We start from the raw sequence: 17,295 nt of genomic DNA, 5'->3' as shown, positions 1-17,295 counted from the left end.
TACATCTGACAATAAATTATGGACTGTAAGTTTGATGCCTGTAATAATAAGCTGGTATGTAACGTCGGCCAGAGTCCCACTGCACTTTACATCCAGACAAGGAGGACAAACACCTTAATGTTTCGCTCCAAAGCCTGAGTCATGACCAGTTTCACACCAGTGTTGGAGACAGAATAAGCTCCATGTTTGCACAGACTGCCTTCATTTGTTAGAGGGGAGATGTCCAACCATAATTAACACAAACATCTCTGCTTTCACTGTCAGTAATGCGGCAGCTCCAGAGATCGAAACACCTAAATCAGCCCTTGGAAGAGTCTAGAAAGGATGGACTGCCCATTGTGGGAGTGAGGGAGTGTTTGCTGAAGACTCTATGTGTAAACTGGTGGTAGCAGCTCTTAACCATTCGCTCTCAGGCAACATCCTGTTTGAAATGGTCGACACACCGAGCTGGTTTTGGAGATCCTTATGTGTTCTGAACAGGCTTCATATTTTAGCCCTTTATCTGGAGAAGCTGTGGACAGGCTGGCAAACTGACAGGCCTTTAACATGATGCTGATACCATATTAAAAACATTCACTAATTGATCCTAATTGTCACACTAGGAAAGGAGAGAGTGAGGAAAATGTGTTGAGTGTAAAGTTGTCAGTCGGGGAATAACACAGGGCTGTGAATGAGCCCCGTCACTGTGATCAGGCTCCTCCTTCTAATCCACCAACTTAGTGTTGATGAAGACTAAACAGAGAGATCACAGCCTTCTTTATACTTGCTGGAGCTCACAGTTCCTCAACACTGCAGATATGACGCCTCTGTTCATCTCAGTGTTGCTGGCTGCTGTGTGCCTTGGTATGAACACAACTCTGGTTCTCTGATATCAATCCAACATTGACATGATTCTTTAACAGCACACTGATACTGTTTGTTGCTGTTTTACAGAATGCAGAGCACAAAAAGACAACGTGCTGCAACCAGAAGGAGACGTGACTGCTGCTGAAGGAGAGCCAGTAACACTTGGCTGTCTATATAACAGCAGTTCATCAAATTATTATCTCTTCTGGTACAAACAGGATGGAAACAACAGCCCTGAATTCATACTGAGCCGCTTTAAGATCGGTGAGGGGAAAACAGAGGACGAGTACAAGGAGAGATTTTCATCCACACTGGATTCCACCTCAAGATCAGTTCCTCTGAAGATCCAGAAGCTTCAGCTGACTGACTCTGCTGTGTACTACTGTGCTCTGCAGCCCACAGTGACAGGAAACACCAAAACTCTGTACAAAAACCTTTGGAGCAAAGACAACAGAATACTCCACAACGTCCACTAGAGGGAGTCACACACTGTTAAACTTCAGTGTGATGATGAAGTCTTAAATTACTTATATTCTACATGAATCAATGAAATATTTGTAATATCTTATAGGTATAAATCATTTTAACAACACTTAGCAGGAAGCCTTTCATTAGGAGGGGATGTCTCTGAATGATCTTCCTCGAGGGTTTTCAATCATGATTTTTAAACCTATAGGCAAAGGGAACATACAGAGATAATATCTTTGTGTCACAGTAAGTTCAAGTGGGCAAAGAGGAACACGAGGGAGTGGACCAGACCCAGAACCAGAGGCATGGCAGGTTCAGTTTTATGGTTTTCAAAATAAAAGAGTACACTGACTTACAGCAAGCTGAGGCAGGCCAAGGTCCACACAGGCAGACACATAGCAACACATCCAAAGGAAGCAGCAATAAACCAAATCTAAACGGTCTAATACATCAGGCCAAAATCCAAAACACAGGAAAACACTGGGAAATGGCTAGAAAGCTTGACATATAGACAAAGACAAGGCAGGCGCACAGACTAAACACACAAGTGAGGGGAGATTAAGTAGACACAGGTGAAACTAATTAGGACAGGGCAGCCAATCAAACGGGCGGGAAAACACGAGGGCAGGAAAGAAGTAAGACAAGACACAGGAGATACAACATAAAATAGAAAATAACAACATCAAAACCCAAAACCATGACACCATGTCAATAATATGGAGTCTTAAAACACATTGTGATTGGTTTATGGAATAGACGATAACTGACTGATGAACTCAGCATCCGGCTGTGAGCTCTATTTTCTTTAAGTTAATCACAAGTGCTTTCACTTTGGCTGACTTAAAGAAAATCAGAAAGAAAGAAAAGCATAATTGCAGAGAATTAAGAACACCAGTAAATATAAATGTCTCGGTAACACTTTATTTGAAGGTGCTTGTAATAAGCAGTAATTAACAGTTAATAAGCAGTAATTAAAAATAATCAAACACTTTATAAAGATGTTTATAACACAAATAAGTGTTAACTAAAGCACAATTAACTCATTTATTATTGATAAGACACTTATAGGCCCTTATTAGGAACTAGTTGATGTTTATTTACCTGTCATAAACATTATTAAGCTGTTTATTAACATTTTATAAGGGCTGGTTATTGATAAATTAACAGAATTGTTATTTCCTTGTAAGACACTTGTAGTGGGTTAGGGTTAAAAAATCTAATATTATAGGCAGCTTATGAAATACATTTTATTAACATTGACACTTAACTTTAGCATGCAGCTAAAATAAGGTATGTAGTTTAAAATAAGGCATGTAGATTAAAATAAGGCAGTAGTTTAAGCTAACATTAGCATGCAGCTATAAAATAAGGTATGTAGTTTAAAATAAGGCATGTAGATTAAAATAAGGCATGTAGTTTAAGCTAACATTAGCATGCAGCTATAAAATAAGGCGAGTTGTTTAAGCTAACTTTAGCATGCAGCTATAAAATAAGGCATGGATTATAAGCTAACTTTAGCATGCAGCTATAAAATAAGGCATGTAGTTTAAAATAAGGCATGTACTTTAAGCTAACATTAGCATGAAGATATAAAATGAGGCATGCCATTTAAGCTAACGTTAGCATGCAGCTATAAAATAAGGCATGTAGTTTAATTGTAACGTTAGCATGCAGCCATAAATAAGGCATGTAGTTTAAGCTAACTTTAGCATGCAGCTATAAAATAAAATAAGGCACGTAGTTTAAAATAAGGCATGTAGTTTAAGCTAACTTTAGCATGCAGCTATAAAATAAGGCACGTAGTTTAAGCTAACTTTAGCATGTAGCTATAAAATAAGGCATGTAGATTAAAATAAGGTATGTAGTTTAAAATAAGGCATGTAGTTTAAGCTAACATTAGCATGCAGCTATAAAATAAGGCATGTAGTTTAAAATAAGGCATGTAGTTTAAGCTAACATTAGCATGCAGCTATAAAATAAGGCATGTAGTTTAAAATAAGGCATGTACTTTAAGCTAACATTAGCATGCAGCTATAAAATAAGGCATGTAGTTTAATCTAACTTTAGCATGCAGCCATAAAATAAGACATGTAGTTTAAGGTAACGTTAGCATGCAGCCATAAAATAAGGCATGTAGTTTAAGCTAACTTTAGCATGCAGCTATAAAATAAGGTATGTAGTTTAAAATAAGGCATGTAGATTAAAATAAGGCATGTAGTTTAAGCTAACATTAGCATGCAGCTATAAAATAAGGCATGTAGTTTAAGCTAACTTAGCATGCAGCTCTAAAATAAGGCATGTAGTTTAAGCTAACTTTAGCATGCAGCTAGAAAATAAGGCATGCAGTTTAAAATAAGGGATGTAGTTTAATCTAACTTTAGCATGCAGCCATAAAATAAGACATGTAGTTTAAGGTAACGTTAGCATGCAGCCATAAAATAAGGCATGTAGTTTAAGCTAACTTTAGCATGCAGCTATAAAATAAGGTATGTAGTTTAAAATAAGTCATGTAGTTTAAAATAAGGCATGTAGTTTAAGCTAACATTAGCATGCAGATATAAAATAAGGCAGGTAGTTTAAGCTAACATTAGCATGCAGCTATAAAATGAGGCATGTACTTTAAGCTAACTTTAGCATGCAGCTATAAAATAAGGCATGTAGTTTAAAATAAGGCATGTAGTTTAAGCTAACTTTAGCATGCAGCTATGAAATAAGGCATGTAGTTTAAAAGAAGGCATGTAGTTTAAGCTAACATTAGCATGCAGATATAAAATAAGGCATGTAGTTTAAAATAAGGTATGTAGTTTAAAATAAGGCATGTAGTTTAAGCTAACATTAGCATGCAGCTATAAATAAGGCATGTAGTTTAAAATAAGGCATGTACTTTAAGCTAACATTAGCATGCAGCTATAAAATAAGGCATGTAGTTTAATCTAACTTTAGCATGCAGCCATAAAATAAGACATGTAGTTTAAGGTAACGTTAGCATGCAGCCATAAAATAAGGCATGTAGTTTAAGCTAACTTAGCATGCAGCTATAAAATAAGGTATGTAGTTTAAAATAAGGCATGTAGATTAAAATAAGGCATGTAGTTTAAGCTAACATTAGCATGCAGCTATAAAATAAGGCATGTAGTTTAAGCTAACTTTAGCATGCAGCTATAAAATAAGGCATGTAGTTTAAGCTAACTTAGCATGCAGCTAGAAAATAAGGCATGCAGTTTAAAATAAGGGATGTAGTTTAATCTAACTTTAGCATGCAGCCATAAAATAAGACATGTAGTTTAAGGTAACGTTAGCATGCAGCCATAAAATAAGGCATGTAGTTTAAGCTAACTTTAGCATGCAGCTATAAAATAAGGTATGTAGTTTAAAATAAGTCATGTAGATTAAAATAAGGCATGTAGTTTAAGCTAACATTAGCATGCAGCTATAAAATAAGGCATGTAGTTTAAGCTAACTTTAGCATGCAGCTCTAAAATAAGGCATGTAGTTTAAGCTAACTTTAGCATGCAGCTAGAAAATAAGGCATGCAGTTTAAAATAAGGGATGTAGTTTAAGCTAACTTTAGCATGCAGCTCTAAAATAAGGCATGTAGTTTAAGCTAACTTTAGCATGCAGCTCTAAAATAAGGCATGTAGTTTAAGCTAACTTTAGCATGCAGCTAGAAAATAAGGCATGCAGTTTAAAATAAGGGATGTAGTTTAAGCTAACTTTAGCATGCAGCTCTAAAATAAGGCATGTAGTTTAAGCTAACTTTAGCATGCAGCTCTAAAATAAGGCATGTAGTTTAAGCTAACTTTAGCATGCAGCTCTAAAATAAGGCATGTAGTTTAAGCTAACTTTAGCATGCAGCTAGAAAATAAGGCATGCAGTTTAAATAAGGGATGTAGTTTAAGCTAACATTAGCATGCAGCTAGAAAATAAGGCATGTAGTTTAAGCTAACTTTAGCATGCAGCTCTAAAATAAGGCATGTAGTTTAAGCTAACTTTAGCATGCAGCTAGAAAATAAGGCATGCAGTTTAAAATAAGGGATGTAGTTTAAGCTAACTTTAGCATGCAGCTCTAAAATAAGGCATGTAGTTTAAGCTAACTTTAGCATGCAGCTCTAAAATAAGGCATGTAGTTTAAGCTAACTTTAGCATGCAGCTCTAAAATAAGGCATGTAGTTTAAGCTAACTTTAGCATGCAGCTAGAAAATAAGGCATGCAGTTTAAAATAAGGGATGTAGTTTAAGCTAACATTAGCATGCAGCTATAAAATAAGGCATGTAGTTTAAGCTAACTTTAGCATGCAGCTCTAAAATAAGGCATGTAGTTTAAGCTAACTTTAGCATGCAGCTAGAAAATAAGGCATGCAGTTTAAAATAAGGGATGTAGTTTAAGCTAACTTTAGCATGCAGCTCTAAAATAAGGCATGTAGTTTAAGCTAACTTTAGCATGCAGCTCTAAAATAAGGCATGTAGTTAAGCTAACTTTAGCATGCAACTATAAAATAAGGCATGCAGTTTAAAATAAGGGATGTAGTTTAAGCTAACATTAGCATGCAGCTATAAAATAAGGCATGTAGTTTAAGCTAACTTTAGCATGCAGCTCTAAAATAAGGCATGTAGTTTAAGCTAACTTTAGCATGCAGCTAGAAAATAAAAAACAATAAAAATATAATAATAGTAAAAGACAACCAGCCGAACAGCAGCAATAAACAGCTGACATAGTAAGACAACTAAGAGAACAATGAAAACAAGAAACAGTCACACACTCTAAATAAGCAACACAGCACAGCCACGAGAGCTGGAATAATAATTAATTTAAATAAGTAACTGAAAGAAAAGCATCAGGAATAATTCTACCAGGGACAACCTAAGTTTGTTTGTGTCTGTGTGCGTGTGGGTGAATGTGTCTGTATGTGTGTGTGTGTACATGTGTGTGCGCATAAGCCTGTTAAAGAATGTAGTTGTTAGTGAGAGTGGGACGCCACGACTGTAACAGGCAGGCAAGAACCCAGTAGCCAATAGGGGTGGGAGAAAGAAAAAGAATAAATCAAATCAAAATAAAAACAAAAAAAAACAAAGACTCCCAGATGCACTGCGATGCAAACGCAGAAGACCCCGACCCAAATGCCAGTTGACAACGTAATGCCGACGGAACGCAAAAGTGTAATTGTGATTGGTTTATGGAATAGACGATAACTGACTGATGAACTCAGCATCCGGCTGTGAGCTCTATTTTCTTTAAGTTAATCACAAGTGCTTTCACTTTGGCTGACTTAAAGAAAATCAGAAGAAAAGAAAAGCATAAAATAAGGCATGTCGTTTAAGCTAACTTTAGCATGCAGCTATAAAATAAGGCATGTAGTTTAAGCTAACTTTAGCATGCAGCTATAAGATAAGGCATGTAGTTTAAGCTAACATTAGCATGCAGCTATAAGTTAAGGCATGTAGTTTAAGCTAACTTTAGCATGCAGCTATAAGATAAGGCATGTAGTTTAAAATAAGGCATGTAGTTTAAGCTAACTTTAGCATGCAGCTATAAAATAAGGCATGTAGTTTAAGCTAATGTTAGCATGCAGTTATAAAATAAGGCATGTAGTTTAAAATAAGGTATGTAGTTTAAGCTAACATTAGCATGCAGATATAAAATAAGGCATGTCGTGTAAGCTAACTTTAGCATTAAGCTATAAAATAAGGCATGTAGTTTAAAATAAGGCATGTAGTTTAAGCTACTGTTAGCATGCAGATATAAAATACGGCATGTAGTTTAAGCTAACATTAGCACGCTGATATAAAATAAGGCATTAGTTTAGGCTAACATTAGCATGCAGATATAAAATAAGGCATGTAGTTTAAGCTAACTTTAGCATGCAGCTATAAAATATGGCATGTAGTTTAAGCTAACATTAGCACGCAGATATAAAATAAGGCATGTAGTTTAAGCTAACTTTAGCATGTAGCTATAAAATAAGGCGAGTTGTTTAAGCTAACTTTAGCATGCAGCTATAAAATAAGGCATGTAGTTTAAGCTAACTTTAGCATGCAGCTATAAAATAAGGCATGTAGTTTAAAATAAGGCATGTAGTTTAAGCTAACTTTAGCATGCAGCTATAAAATAAGGCATGTAGTTTAAGCTAACTTTAGCATGTAGCTATAAAATAAGGCGAGTTGTTTAAGCTAACTTTAGCATGCAGCTATAAAATAAGGCATGTAGTTTAATCTAACTTTAGCATGCAGCCATAAAAGAAGGCATGTAGTTTAAGCTAACTTTAGCATGTAGCTATAAAATAAGGCGAGTTGTTTAAGCTAACTTTAGCATGCAGCTATAAAATAAGGCATGTAGTTTAAAATAAGGCATGTACTTTAAGCTAACATTAGCATCAAGATATAAAATAAGGCATGCCATTTAAGCTAACGTTAGCATGCAGCTATAAAATAAGGCATGTCGTTTAAGCTAACTTTAGCATGCAGCTATAAAATAAGGCACGTAGTTTAAAATAAGGCATGTAGTTTAAGCTAACTTTAGCATGCAGCTCTAAAATAAGGCATGGATTTTAAGCTAACTTTAGCATGCAGCTCTAAAATAAGGCATGTACTTTAAGCTAACATTAGCATGCAGATATAAACTAAGGCATGTAGTTTAAAATAAGGTATGTAGTTTAAAATGAGGCATGTAGTTTAAGCTAACTTTAGCATGCAGCTATAAAATAAGGCATGTCGTTTAAGGCATGTAGTTTAAGCTAACTTTAGCATGCAGCTATAAAATAAGGCATGGATTTTAAGCTAACTTTAGCATGCAGCTCTAAAACAAGGCATGTAGTTTAAGCTAACTTTAGCATGCAGCTGTAAAATAAGGCATGTAGTTTAAAATAAGGGATGTAGTTTAAGCTAACTTTAGCATGCAGCTATAAAATAAGGCATGTCGTTTAAGGCATGTAGTTTAAGCTAACTTTAGCATGCAGCTGTAAAATAAGGCATGTAGTTTAAAATAAGGGATGTAGTTTAAGCTAACTTTAGCATGCAGCTATAACATAAGGCATGTCGTTTAAGGCATGTAGTTTAAGCTAACTTTAGCATGCAGCTATAAAATAAGGCATGGATTTTAAGCTAACTTTAGCATGCAGCTCTAAAATAAGGCATGTAGTTTAAGCTAACTTTAGCATGCAGCTGTAAAATAAGGCATGCAGTTTAAAATAAGGGATGTAGTTTAAGCTAACTTTAGCATGCAACTATAAAATAAAATAAAAAATAATAGTAAAAGACAACCAGCCGAACAGCAGCAATAAACAGCTGACATAGTAAGACAACTAAGAGAACAATGAAAACAAGAAACAGTCACACACTCTAAATAAGCAACACAGCACAGCCACGAGAGCTGGAATAATAATTAATTTAAATAAGTAACTGAAAGAAAAGCATCAGGAATAATTCTACCAGGGACAACCTAAGTTTGTTTGTGTCTGTGTGCGTGTGGGTGAATGTGTCTGTATGTGTGTGTGTGTGTACATGTGTGTGCGCATAAGCCTGTTAAAGAATGTAGTTGTTAGTGAGAGTGGGACGCCACGACTGTAACAGGCAGGCAAGAACCCCAGTAGCCAATAGGGTGGAAGAAAGAAAAAGAATAAATCAAATCAAAATAAAAACAAAAAAACAAAGACTCCCAGATGCACTGCGATGCAAACGCAGAAGACCCCGACCCAAATGCCAGTTGACAACGTAATGCCGACGGAACGCAAAAAGCGTAATTGTGATTGGTTTATGGAATAGACGATAACTGACTGATGAACTCAGCATCCGGCTGTGAGCTCTATTTTCTTTAAGTTAATCACAAGTGCTTTCACTTTGGCTGACTTAAAGAAAATCAGAAAGAAAGAAAAGCATAATTGCAGAGAATTAAGAACACCAGTAAATATAAATATGTCTCGGTAACACTTTATTTGAAGGTGCTTGTAATAAGCAGTAATTAACAGTTAATAAGCAACAATTAAAAAATAATCAAACACTTTATAAAGATGTTTATAACACAAATAAGTGTTAACTAAAGCACAATTAACTCATTTATTATTGATAAGACACTTATAGGCCCTTATTAGGAACTAGTTGATGTTTATTTACCTGTCATAAACATTATTAAGCTGTTTATTAACATTTTATATGGGCTGGTTATTGATAAATTAACAGAATTGTTATTTCCTTGTAAGACACTTGTAGTGGGTTAGGGTTAAAAAATCTTAATATTTATAGGCAGCTTATGAAATACATTTTTATTAACATTGACACTTAATTTTAGCATGCAGCTATAAAATAAGGTATGTAGTTTAAATAAGGCATGTAGATTAAAATAAGGCATGTAGTTTAAGCTAACATTAGCATGCAGCTATAAAATAAGGCATGTAGATTAAAATAAGGCATGTAGATTAAAATAAGGCATGTAGTTTAAGCTAACATTAGCATGCAGCTATGAAATAAGGCATGTAGATTAAAATAAGGCATGTAGTTTAAAATAAGGTATGTAGTTTAAAATAAGGCATGTAGTTTAAGCTAACGTTAGCATGCAGCCATAAAATAAGGCATGTAGTTTAAGCTAACTTTAGCATGCAGCTATAAAATAAGGTATGTAGTTTAAAATAAGGCATGTAGATTAAAATAAGGCATGTAGTTTAAGCTAACATTAGCATGCAGCTATAAAATAAGGTATGTAGTTTAAAATAAGGCATGTAGATTAAAATAAGGCATGTAGTTTAAGCTAACATTAGCATGCAGCTATAAAATAAGGCGAGTTGTTTAAGCTAACTTTAGCATGCAGCTATAAAATAAGGCGAGTTGTTTAAGCTAACTTTAGCATGCAGCTATAAAATAAGGCATGTCGTTTAAGCTAACTTCAGCATGCAGCTATAAAATAAGGCATGTAGTTTAAAATAAGGCATGTAGTTTAAGCTAACATTAGCATGCAGCTATAAAATAAGGCAGGTAGTTTAAACATTAGCATGCAGATATAAAATAAAGCATGTAGTTTAAATAAGGCATGTAGTTTAAAATAAGGCATGTAGTTTAAGCTAACATTAGCATGCAGCTATAAAATAAGGCATGTAGTTTAAGCTAACATTAGCATGCAGCTATAAAATAAGGCATGTAGTTTAAACTAACATTAGCATGCAGATATAAATAAGGCATGTAGTTTAAGCTAACATTAGCATGCAGCTATAAAATAAGGTATGTAGTTTAAAATAAGGCATGTAGATTAAAATAAGGCATGTAGTTTAAGCTAACATTAGCATGCAGCTATAAAATAAGGCGAGTTGTTTAAGCTAACTTTTGCATGCAGCTATAAAATAAGGCATGTCGTTTAAGCTAACTTTAGCATGCAGCTATAAAATAAGGCATGTAGTTTAAAATAAGGCATGTAGTTTAAGCTAACATTAGCATGCAGCTATAAAATAAGGCAGGTAGTTTAAACATTAGCATGCAGATATAAAATAAAGCATGTAGTTTAAAATAAGGCATGTAGTTTAAAATAAGGCATGTAGTTTAAGCTAACATTAGCATGCAGCTATAAAATAAGGCATGTAGTTTAAGCTAACATTAGCATGCAGCTATAAAATAAGGCATGTAGTTTAAACTAACATTAGCATGCAGATATAAAATAAGGCATGTAGTTTAAACTAACATTAGCATGCAGATATAAAATAAGGCATGTAGTTTAAACTAACATTAGCATGCAGATATAAAATAAGGCATGTAGTTTAAACTAACATTAGCATGCAGATATAAAATAAGGCATGTCGTGTAAGCTTACTTTAGCACTTGGATTTTTAGAGCAGCTTGAATAATGTCTTAGGGTGTTTTCTCTCAATCTGGACATTAGAAATTGGTCCAAGAGATGGCTGCAGTGGCAGCGTGAAACAAGCTACAATGTAACATTAATATGCCGCTGCACACCTTCAGTTTGCATCCATAACGTGCTTGTTTTGCCACTGACACGCTCAGATAATTATTCTTAGTGTCTGACAACATTATGGAAAGGATCCCAGCTGAGGTCAAGCTTTTGTTAAAGAGTAAGATCCGTTTTGTTTTAACATGAAACATCCCTGAAATCGTCAAACCCACCAGACTCTATTCAAATTAACTGTCATTTTATCGTCATAAAATACACATTTAAAGTCGACAGGAACAAGATAAAACCTTCACAAACCATCTTAGTTGTCTAAGAAAATAAGAAATGTACTGCATTATAAAGGGTAGCTGTATTAGGAGTGCAAATTACAATGTGATGTCCAATCTCGCATTCATGAGGTATATATAACTTATAGCTCTAATAAAGGCCTATAATTGTCTTATAAGCAATAATTAATCAATTAATAGTTTATTATGCTTTAATTAACACTTCTATTGTTGTTTATAAGCATCCTATAAGGTCTTATAAGTGTCTTATTAACTGTTAATTACTGCCTATTGCAAGCACCTTAAAATAAAGTGTTACCTACGTCTCATTTACAGAAAATAAAGCAAAAACTTTCACATCCTGTAGAATTTACTGGTAAGGTAGGAAGTGGAACAGAGAGAAGTGAAAATCCAGAGCTGCGAGGAGACGGAGAGATTGAGGGAGGAGCTAAGCTGTTAGTGAAGAGAGAGGAACTTCCATATTCAGCAGAGTTCAATACACAAAGCAGAAACATTCCCTTTATTCAACATGCTGTCATTGGACTATTATGTACTTTCTCTACTGTTACTATCCATTCTAACAGGTATGTGAGATCCTGCTGAGAAAGTTTCATTACTAACTTTTCTGGATGGGATTCATTTGTTGAGTCTTTTACAACATGAAATAACAGAGTTATCTCTTCCTTCAGGTGTCAGCTGTGAAGAACTCACTGCAGTCAGGAATGAAGAGTTCACTTTAGAAGGCAGCTCTGTTACTCTGTCCTACACATACTCTAAAAAAGCAACTGGTCAAGATCGATTCTTCTGGTATCTACAGCATCCAGGAAAACCACCAAAGTTCCTTATTTCACACTCAGGAACAGGACTACCAATATCAGATTCCGTCCCTAGACTATCTTTTAAAGTGAGTGATGATAAAACCCAAATGGATCTGCAGATCTCCTCTGCTGCAGTGACAGACTCTGCTGTGTACTACTGTGCTCTGCAGCCCACAGTGACAGGAAACACCAAAACTCTGTACAAAAACCTTTGGAGCAAAGACAACAGAATACTCCACAACGTCCACTAGAGGGAGTCACACACTGTTAAACTTTAAAAAGAGACTATATGTAGTTTTTCTACTAAAATGAATTCTTTTTTTATTGCCTGTGTGTGAAGGGGTTGTAATCTGACATTAAAATGATCCACTTGCCGGGTTAGGCTATTATCTTCCGAGCCGCTCGCTGTGTCTACTGACTTTGCACTCAGCAGCGACGACACTGCAACTTACGACATGGAGTCTGCTAACACTAAGAAACGACCTACTCCCAGCACAACAAAGACTCCAACACAAACTCCACATAAGGATAAAAAACTAAAAAAAGTTTTATCTGATGAAGCTTGTCAGGACAAATGTGAATCAGATCTAAACACGGATCAACATCAGCAGGGCTTTGAATCATGGAGAAACCTCCACTTTGTTTTGGGTATAAAAACAGACCCGGAGTTGGCTTTCATCCTATTGGACAGGTAAGCTAACATTACTACAAAGCATGTAAAACATATTTTGATTTTGTTCTTCAGTTGGCTCAAGTTAGATAGCGTTATCTCGCTGGCTAACGCCGAGCAGTTGCTAATGTTGTCTGGTGCAAAGTTAAATCGCTTTCACATTACTTCACCAACTAATGCAACATGTTACTTTCCTCTGTACCACTGTTATGTCAAAGTGTCAAAGCCTGCAAGAAATGATGTAATGGTAAAAAGCTAATGTGGAGCGATTTGTTTACCATCCCACAGTGATGCAGCCACGAGTAGCCAGCTAACGCTACAGTAGCTCGGACCTGCCGCTGCTTCATAACGTTCAATTTAGATTTATTGCCTTTTACTGATAGTCAGGTACACAGCTTCTCCACCTAACATGACCCACATAATATACAATACTGCAACAAAACGGGGACAACACCACAGAAGAAGAGCCATCCACTGACACTACAGTAAAGTTACTTAATGCGGTCTAACTGTTATAAAGTGTGACACAATCTCAATCCAATCCACTTTATTTATATAGCACAATTTAAAAAACAACAAGGTTACCAAAGTGCTTTACAGAGATGATATAGAATATGCTCATGATAAATAAAAACAAAACATATAACAACACTGACAGCGACAACGAAGACCACAGCAGCTCTCATGGTGAATTAAAAGCCGGGGAATAAAAGTATGTTTAAACGAGATTTAAAGGTGTGGAGGTTGGGCGCCACTTTAATGTGAGGAGGTAAGTCATTTCACAGTTTGGGGGCAACTGCTGAAGAAGAGCGATCGCCCCTGGTCTTCAGCCTGGTCCTGGGCACGTTCAGCCGCAGCTGATCAGCAGACCTCAGAGGTGCCAACCCATTAAGTGACTTAAAAACAAACATTAAAATCTTAAAATGTATTCTAAAATGTTCAGGAAGCCGGTGGAGCGAGGCCAGAATGGGGGTAATGTGTTCATGTTTCCGGGTTCCTGTTAAAAGACGAGCAGCTGCATTCCGGACTAACTGCAGGCGTGAGAGGGAGGTTTGGTTCACACCGATGTAAAGTGCATTACGGTAATCCAAACGGGTCGAGATAAAAGCATAAATCACATGCTCAAGAAGATCAAAAGATAAAACAGGTTTAATTTTAGATAAAAGCCTCAAATGATAAAAACTGGATTTAACCACAGTGTTTATCTGCTTGTCAAGTTTAAAATCACAGTCAATTTTGATGCCTAAATTGGTGACTACTGGCTTTACGGCAGGGAACCAAGGTTTATGGGAGTGGAGTCACAAACTCGGCTGGGTCCAAATACAATGACCTCAGTTTTGTCTTCATTTAAATTAAAAAAATTAAAAGACATCCAGGCCTTAATATCCATGAGACATTCAAGTATAGGATTCAGGGAACTGTTTGCATTTCTTCTCAGGGGCAAGTAGATTTGCGAGTCGTCCGAATAAAAGTGGTAGAAAATACCATATTTTTAAAAATGTTTCCAAGAGGGAGAATGTATAAGGAGAACAATAGTGGTCCAAGAACTGAGCCCTGAGGAACTCCACAGAGAAGGGGAGCGGTAGATGACGTGAAGTCACCAAGTTTTACATAAAAACATCGCTCAGATAAATACGATCTGAAACACTGCAGGGCAGTATCTCGGATGCCCACACAGTGCTCAAAGCGACAAATGAGAATGGCGTGATCAATTGTATCAAAAGCAGCAGTAAGGTCTAAAAGCACAAGAATAGCAGAGTCACCATGGTTTGTAGTTAGTAAAAGATCATTAAAAACTCTAAAAAAAAACTAAAGTGCAGTCTCTGTACTATGAAAAGCTTTAAAACCAGAAAAAATTCTAAAATACCATTTGTATCTAAAAAGGTAGGTAGTTGTGCAAATACAGTTTTTTCTAAGATTTTAGAAATAAAAGGAAGCTTTGATATCGGTCTGTAGTTAGCTAAAATTGTAATGTCCAAATTTAGCTTTTTCATTAGAGGTACAACAGTTGCTTCTTTGCAATAAGCTGGGACAATTCCTGAAGTCAGACTGCTGTTAATCATTTTTTGGACACTTGGCCCTATAGTGGTCCAGACCTCCTTAAAAAGGAGAAGGGGGACAATGTCTGTGGGACAGGCTGAGGGTTTGAGCTGTGAAATTATTTTATTGAGGCGAGGAAGCGACACAGGCTCAAACTGATCAAACATTGTTAAACAGGTCATCATTTCAGAGAGGTCGGATACAGGTGGGGAAATATGAGTTCTAATGGAGGTAATCTTGTCTAAAAAATATTGTATATTCTCACAGACTTCAAAATCAATTCAACTATCAGTTAGGTACAGAGCAATGTGTGAATGGAACTCGCTCCCAAATACTATCAAACAACAAAACACTCTGTATGGTTTAAAAACTTCACTTAATATTATAATATTTTTGAAGGTAATATATATAATATTACCTTCAAAGAAATTTAGATATTTAATATTAATTTAATTTAAGGAGATACTGTTGTAGGGTTCTTAGTTAGCTTATTCTTTGATATAGATCTATTCGGAGGAGCGACATTTTATTTTAATTATTTATTTATTTTATTATTTTTATTATTTTGGTGATCAATGGCATTAATTGTACAATATGTATTTAAATGTTGTGTAATATCCTGTGCGTATAGTGTGTAATGTGATGTAATAAATTGTATTGTCACATGGAAGATTGGAGGACCCCAGGAAGAATAGCTTTCAGCTTATGCTGAAGCTAATGGGGATCCAAATAAAACAAACAAACAACCAGACTTCAGAAGAAGCTTCCAAACAGGAGGATTGGGGTGAGTTTAAAATGGAATCAATGCTTTTAAAAAGGACACGTGGTTTGTTTAGATTTTGGATCATTTTTTCTTTTAGGTATCTATTTTTTTCAGTTTAACTATTTTTTGATACATTCTCCAGCTTTACTTTAAAATTTAAAGTAATAAAGAGAGACATGAAGCTTGTCTTTCTTCCACCGGCGCTCTGCTCTCCTGCACTCTCTCCTTGCTGCACGGGTGGTGTCATTAACCCACGGCTCAGATTTAGGTCTGGGGCGCAAAACTTTTAAAGGAGAAATAATGTCAAGAATGCTGGCATATGTGGAGAGAAAGGAAGAAGTTAATTTCTCTGTGTCAGCCAAGAGACCAGTGTCAGACTGACTTTGGAAAGCACAAGAAAACTGAGCAGCAGTGGTCGGCTTAAACACACGGCCTAGGCGTGCAGGAGCAGTTGGTTAAAGTTAAAATCAAATAAAACTGGCTTCCTGTGTCTGGATATTTAAAACGGGCAAACCATAAGATCTAACGTGTGCCCTTGTTCTTGTGTGGGTCCACTGACATATTGTAAAAAGTTAAAAGCATCAATCATATCCAAAAAATCTTTTGTGAGTGGTTTAGAAGGACAACAGACATGCACGTTACAGTCACCAACAATTAAAACTCTGTCATAGTCTGTCATGATACGGGCCAAGAAATCAGAAAACTCCTTGATAAAATATTTGTTGTATTACGGCAGGCGATATACCACCGCACACGGTACAGGATCCGAGCGGCCTAAGACAAACGAGCTTAGTTCAAATGAGGAAAAAACAGATGGAGCCAAAAGTTTACAATGTGAGCTGCTCTTTAAGACAGTTGCTATTCCTCCTCCACGTCCAGTGGTCCTTGGGGAATTTAAAAAAGTACAGTCAGGAGGTAAAAGCTCTGCGAAGGCATCGAACTCACCCACGGGGGCAATCCATGTTTCTGTTAAGAATAGTACATCCACAGCCTGTGTGATGAAGAAATCCTGAAGGATGAAGTTTTGTTCATTACCGACCTTGCATTTATCAGTGCACATTTGGTCGGTGAAATCGAGATGTCAGCCGAATGGGCTGACCGGCACAGCGGCCGAAGGTTGTTGGCAGTCTGCATCAACTCAGAGGGTGATGCCAGCCATGCCTTAATCCGGACTGGCCAGCCACTGCGCGTCTGTAACGGAGTAGACCTGTACCGGCCAATTTTGAGTGCAGTGGTAGTGTGAGGGGTGAGCACTTGGAGTGAGTGTGCATTTGGTGGTGTGGTTTTGCACTTGGGTTGATTGCATGAGTCCATAGCATAAAATTTCTGGCATAATTTATATTAAAATATTCTAACCAGCAGCAAATTAAAATTAAGATCTCTGCTATAAAGATGTTTTAATGTACATAAATGTTTTCTAAAATTGATGATCGGTGATTAAAGTCATGTTGTCAATTTGTGCCAACCAGCCCCATCATGGGGTTGGGTAGGGCCCCACATTTGCTCTTGAAACGGCCCCCCAGATCCTTGAGGCCACCA

At 36.3% G+C, this 17,295-nt stretch overlaps 1 gene segment (V, D, J or C); it reads left to right on the top strand.

The window, feature by feature from the left end:
* Positions 1–498: 498 nt before the first annotated feature.
* LOC119901648 lies at positions 499–16,999 on the top strand. The segment is given in 3 exon segments: positions 499–843; positions 934–1,240; positions 16,810–16,999. Coding segments are annotated over 3 exon segments (615 nt in total).
* The last annotated feature ends 296 nt before the right edge of the window (positions 17,000–17,295 follow it).

Source organism: Micropterus salmoides, unplaced genomic scaffold (assembly GCF_014851395.1).
Source record: "Micropterus salmoides isolate LMB-PRFRI ecotype aquatic unplaced genomic scaffold, ASM1485139v1 Ms_hic_scaffold_14, whole genome shotgun sequence".
Taxonomy (NCBI): Eukaryota; Metazoa; Chordata; class Actinopteri; order Centrarchiformes; family Centrarchidae; genus Micropterus; species Micropterus salmoides.
The sequence above is the reverse complement of the archived record's forward strand: the minus strand, read 5'-3'. Positions and strand labels throughout refer to the sequence as shown.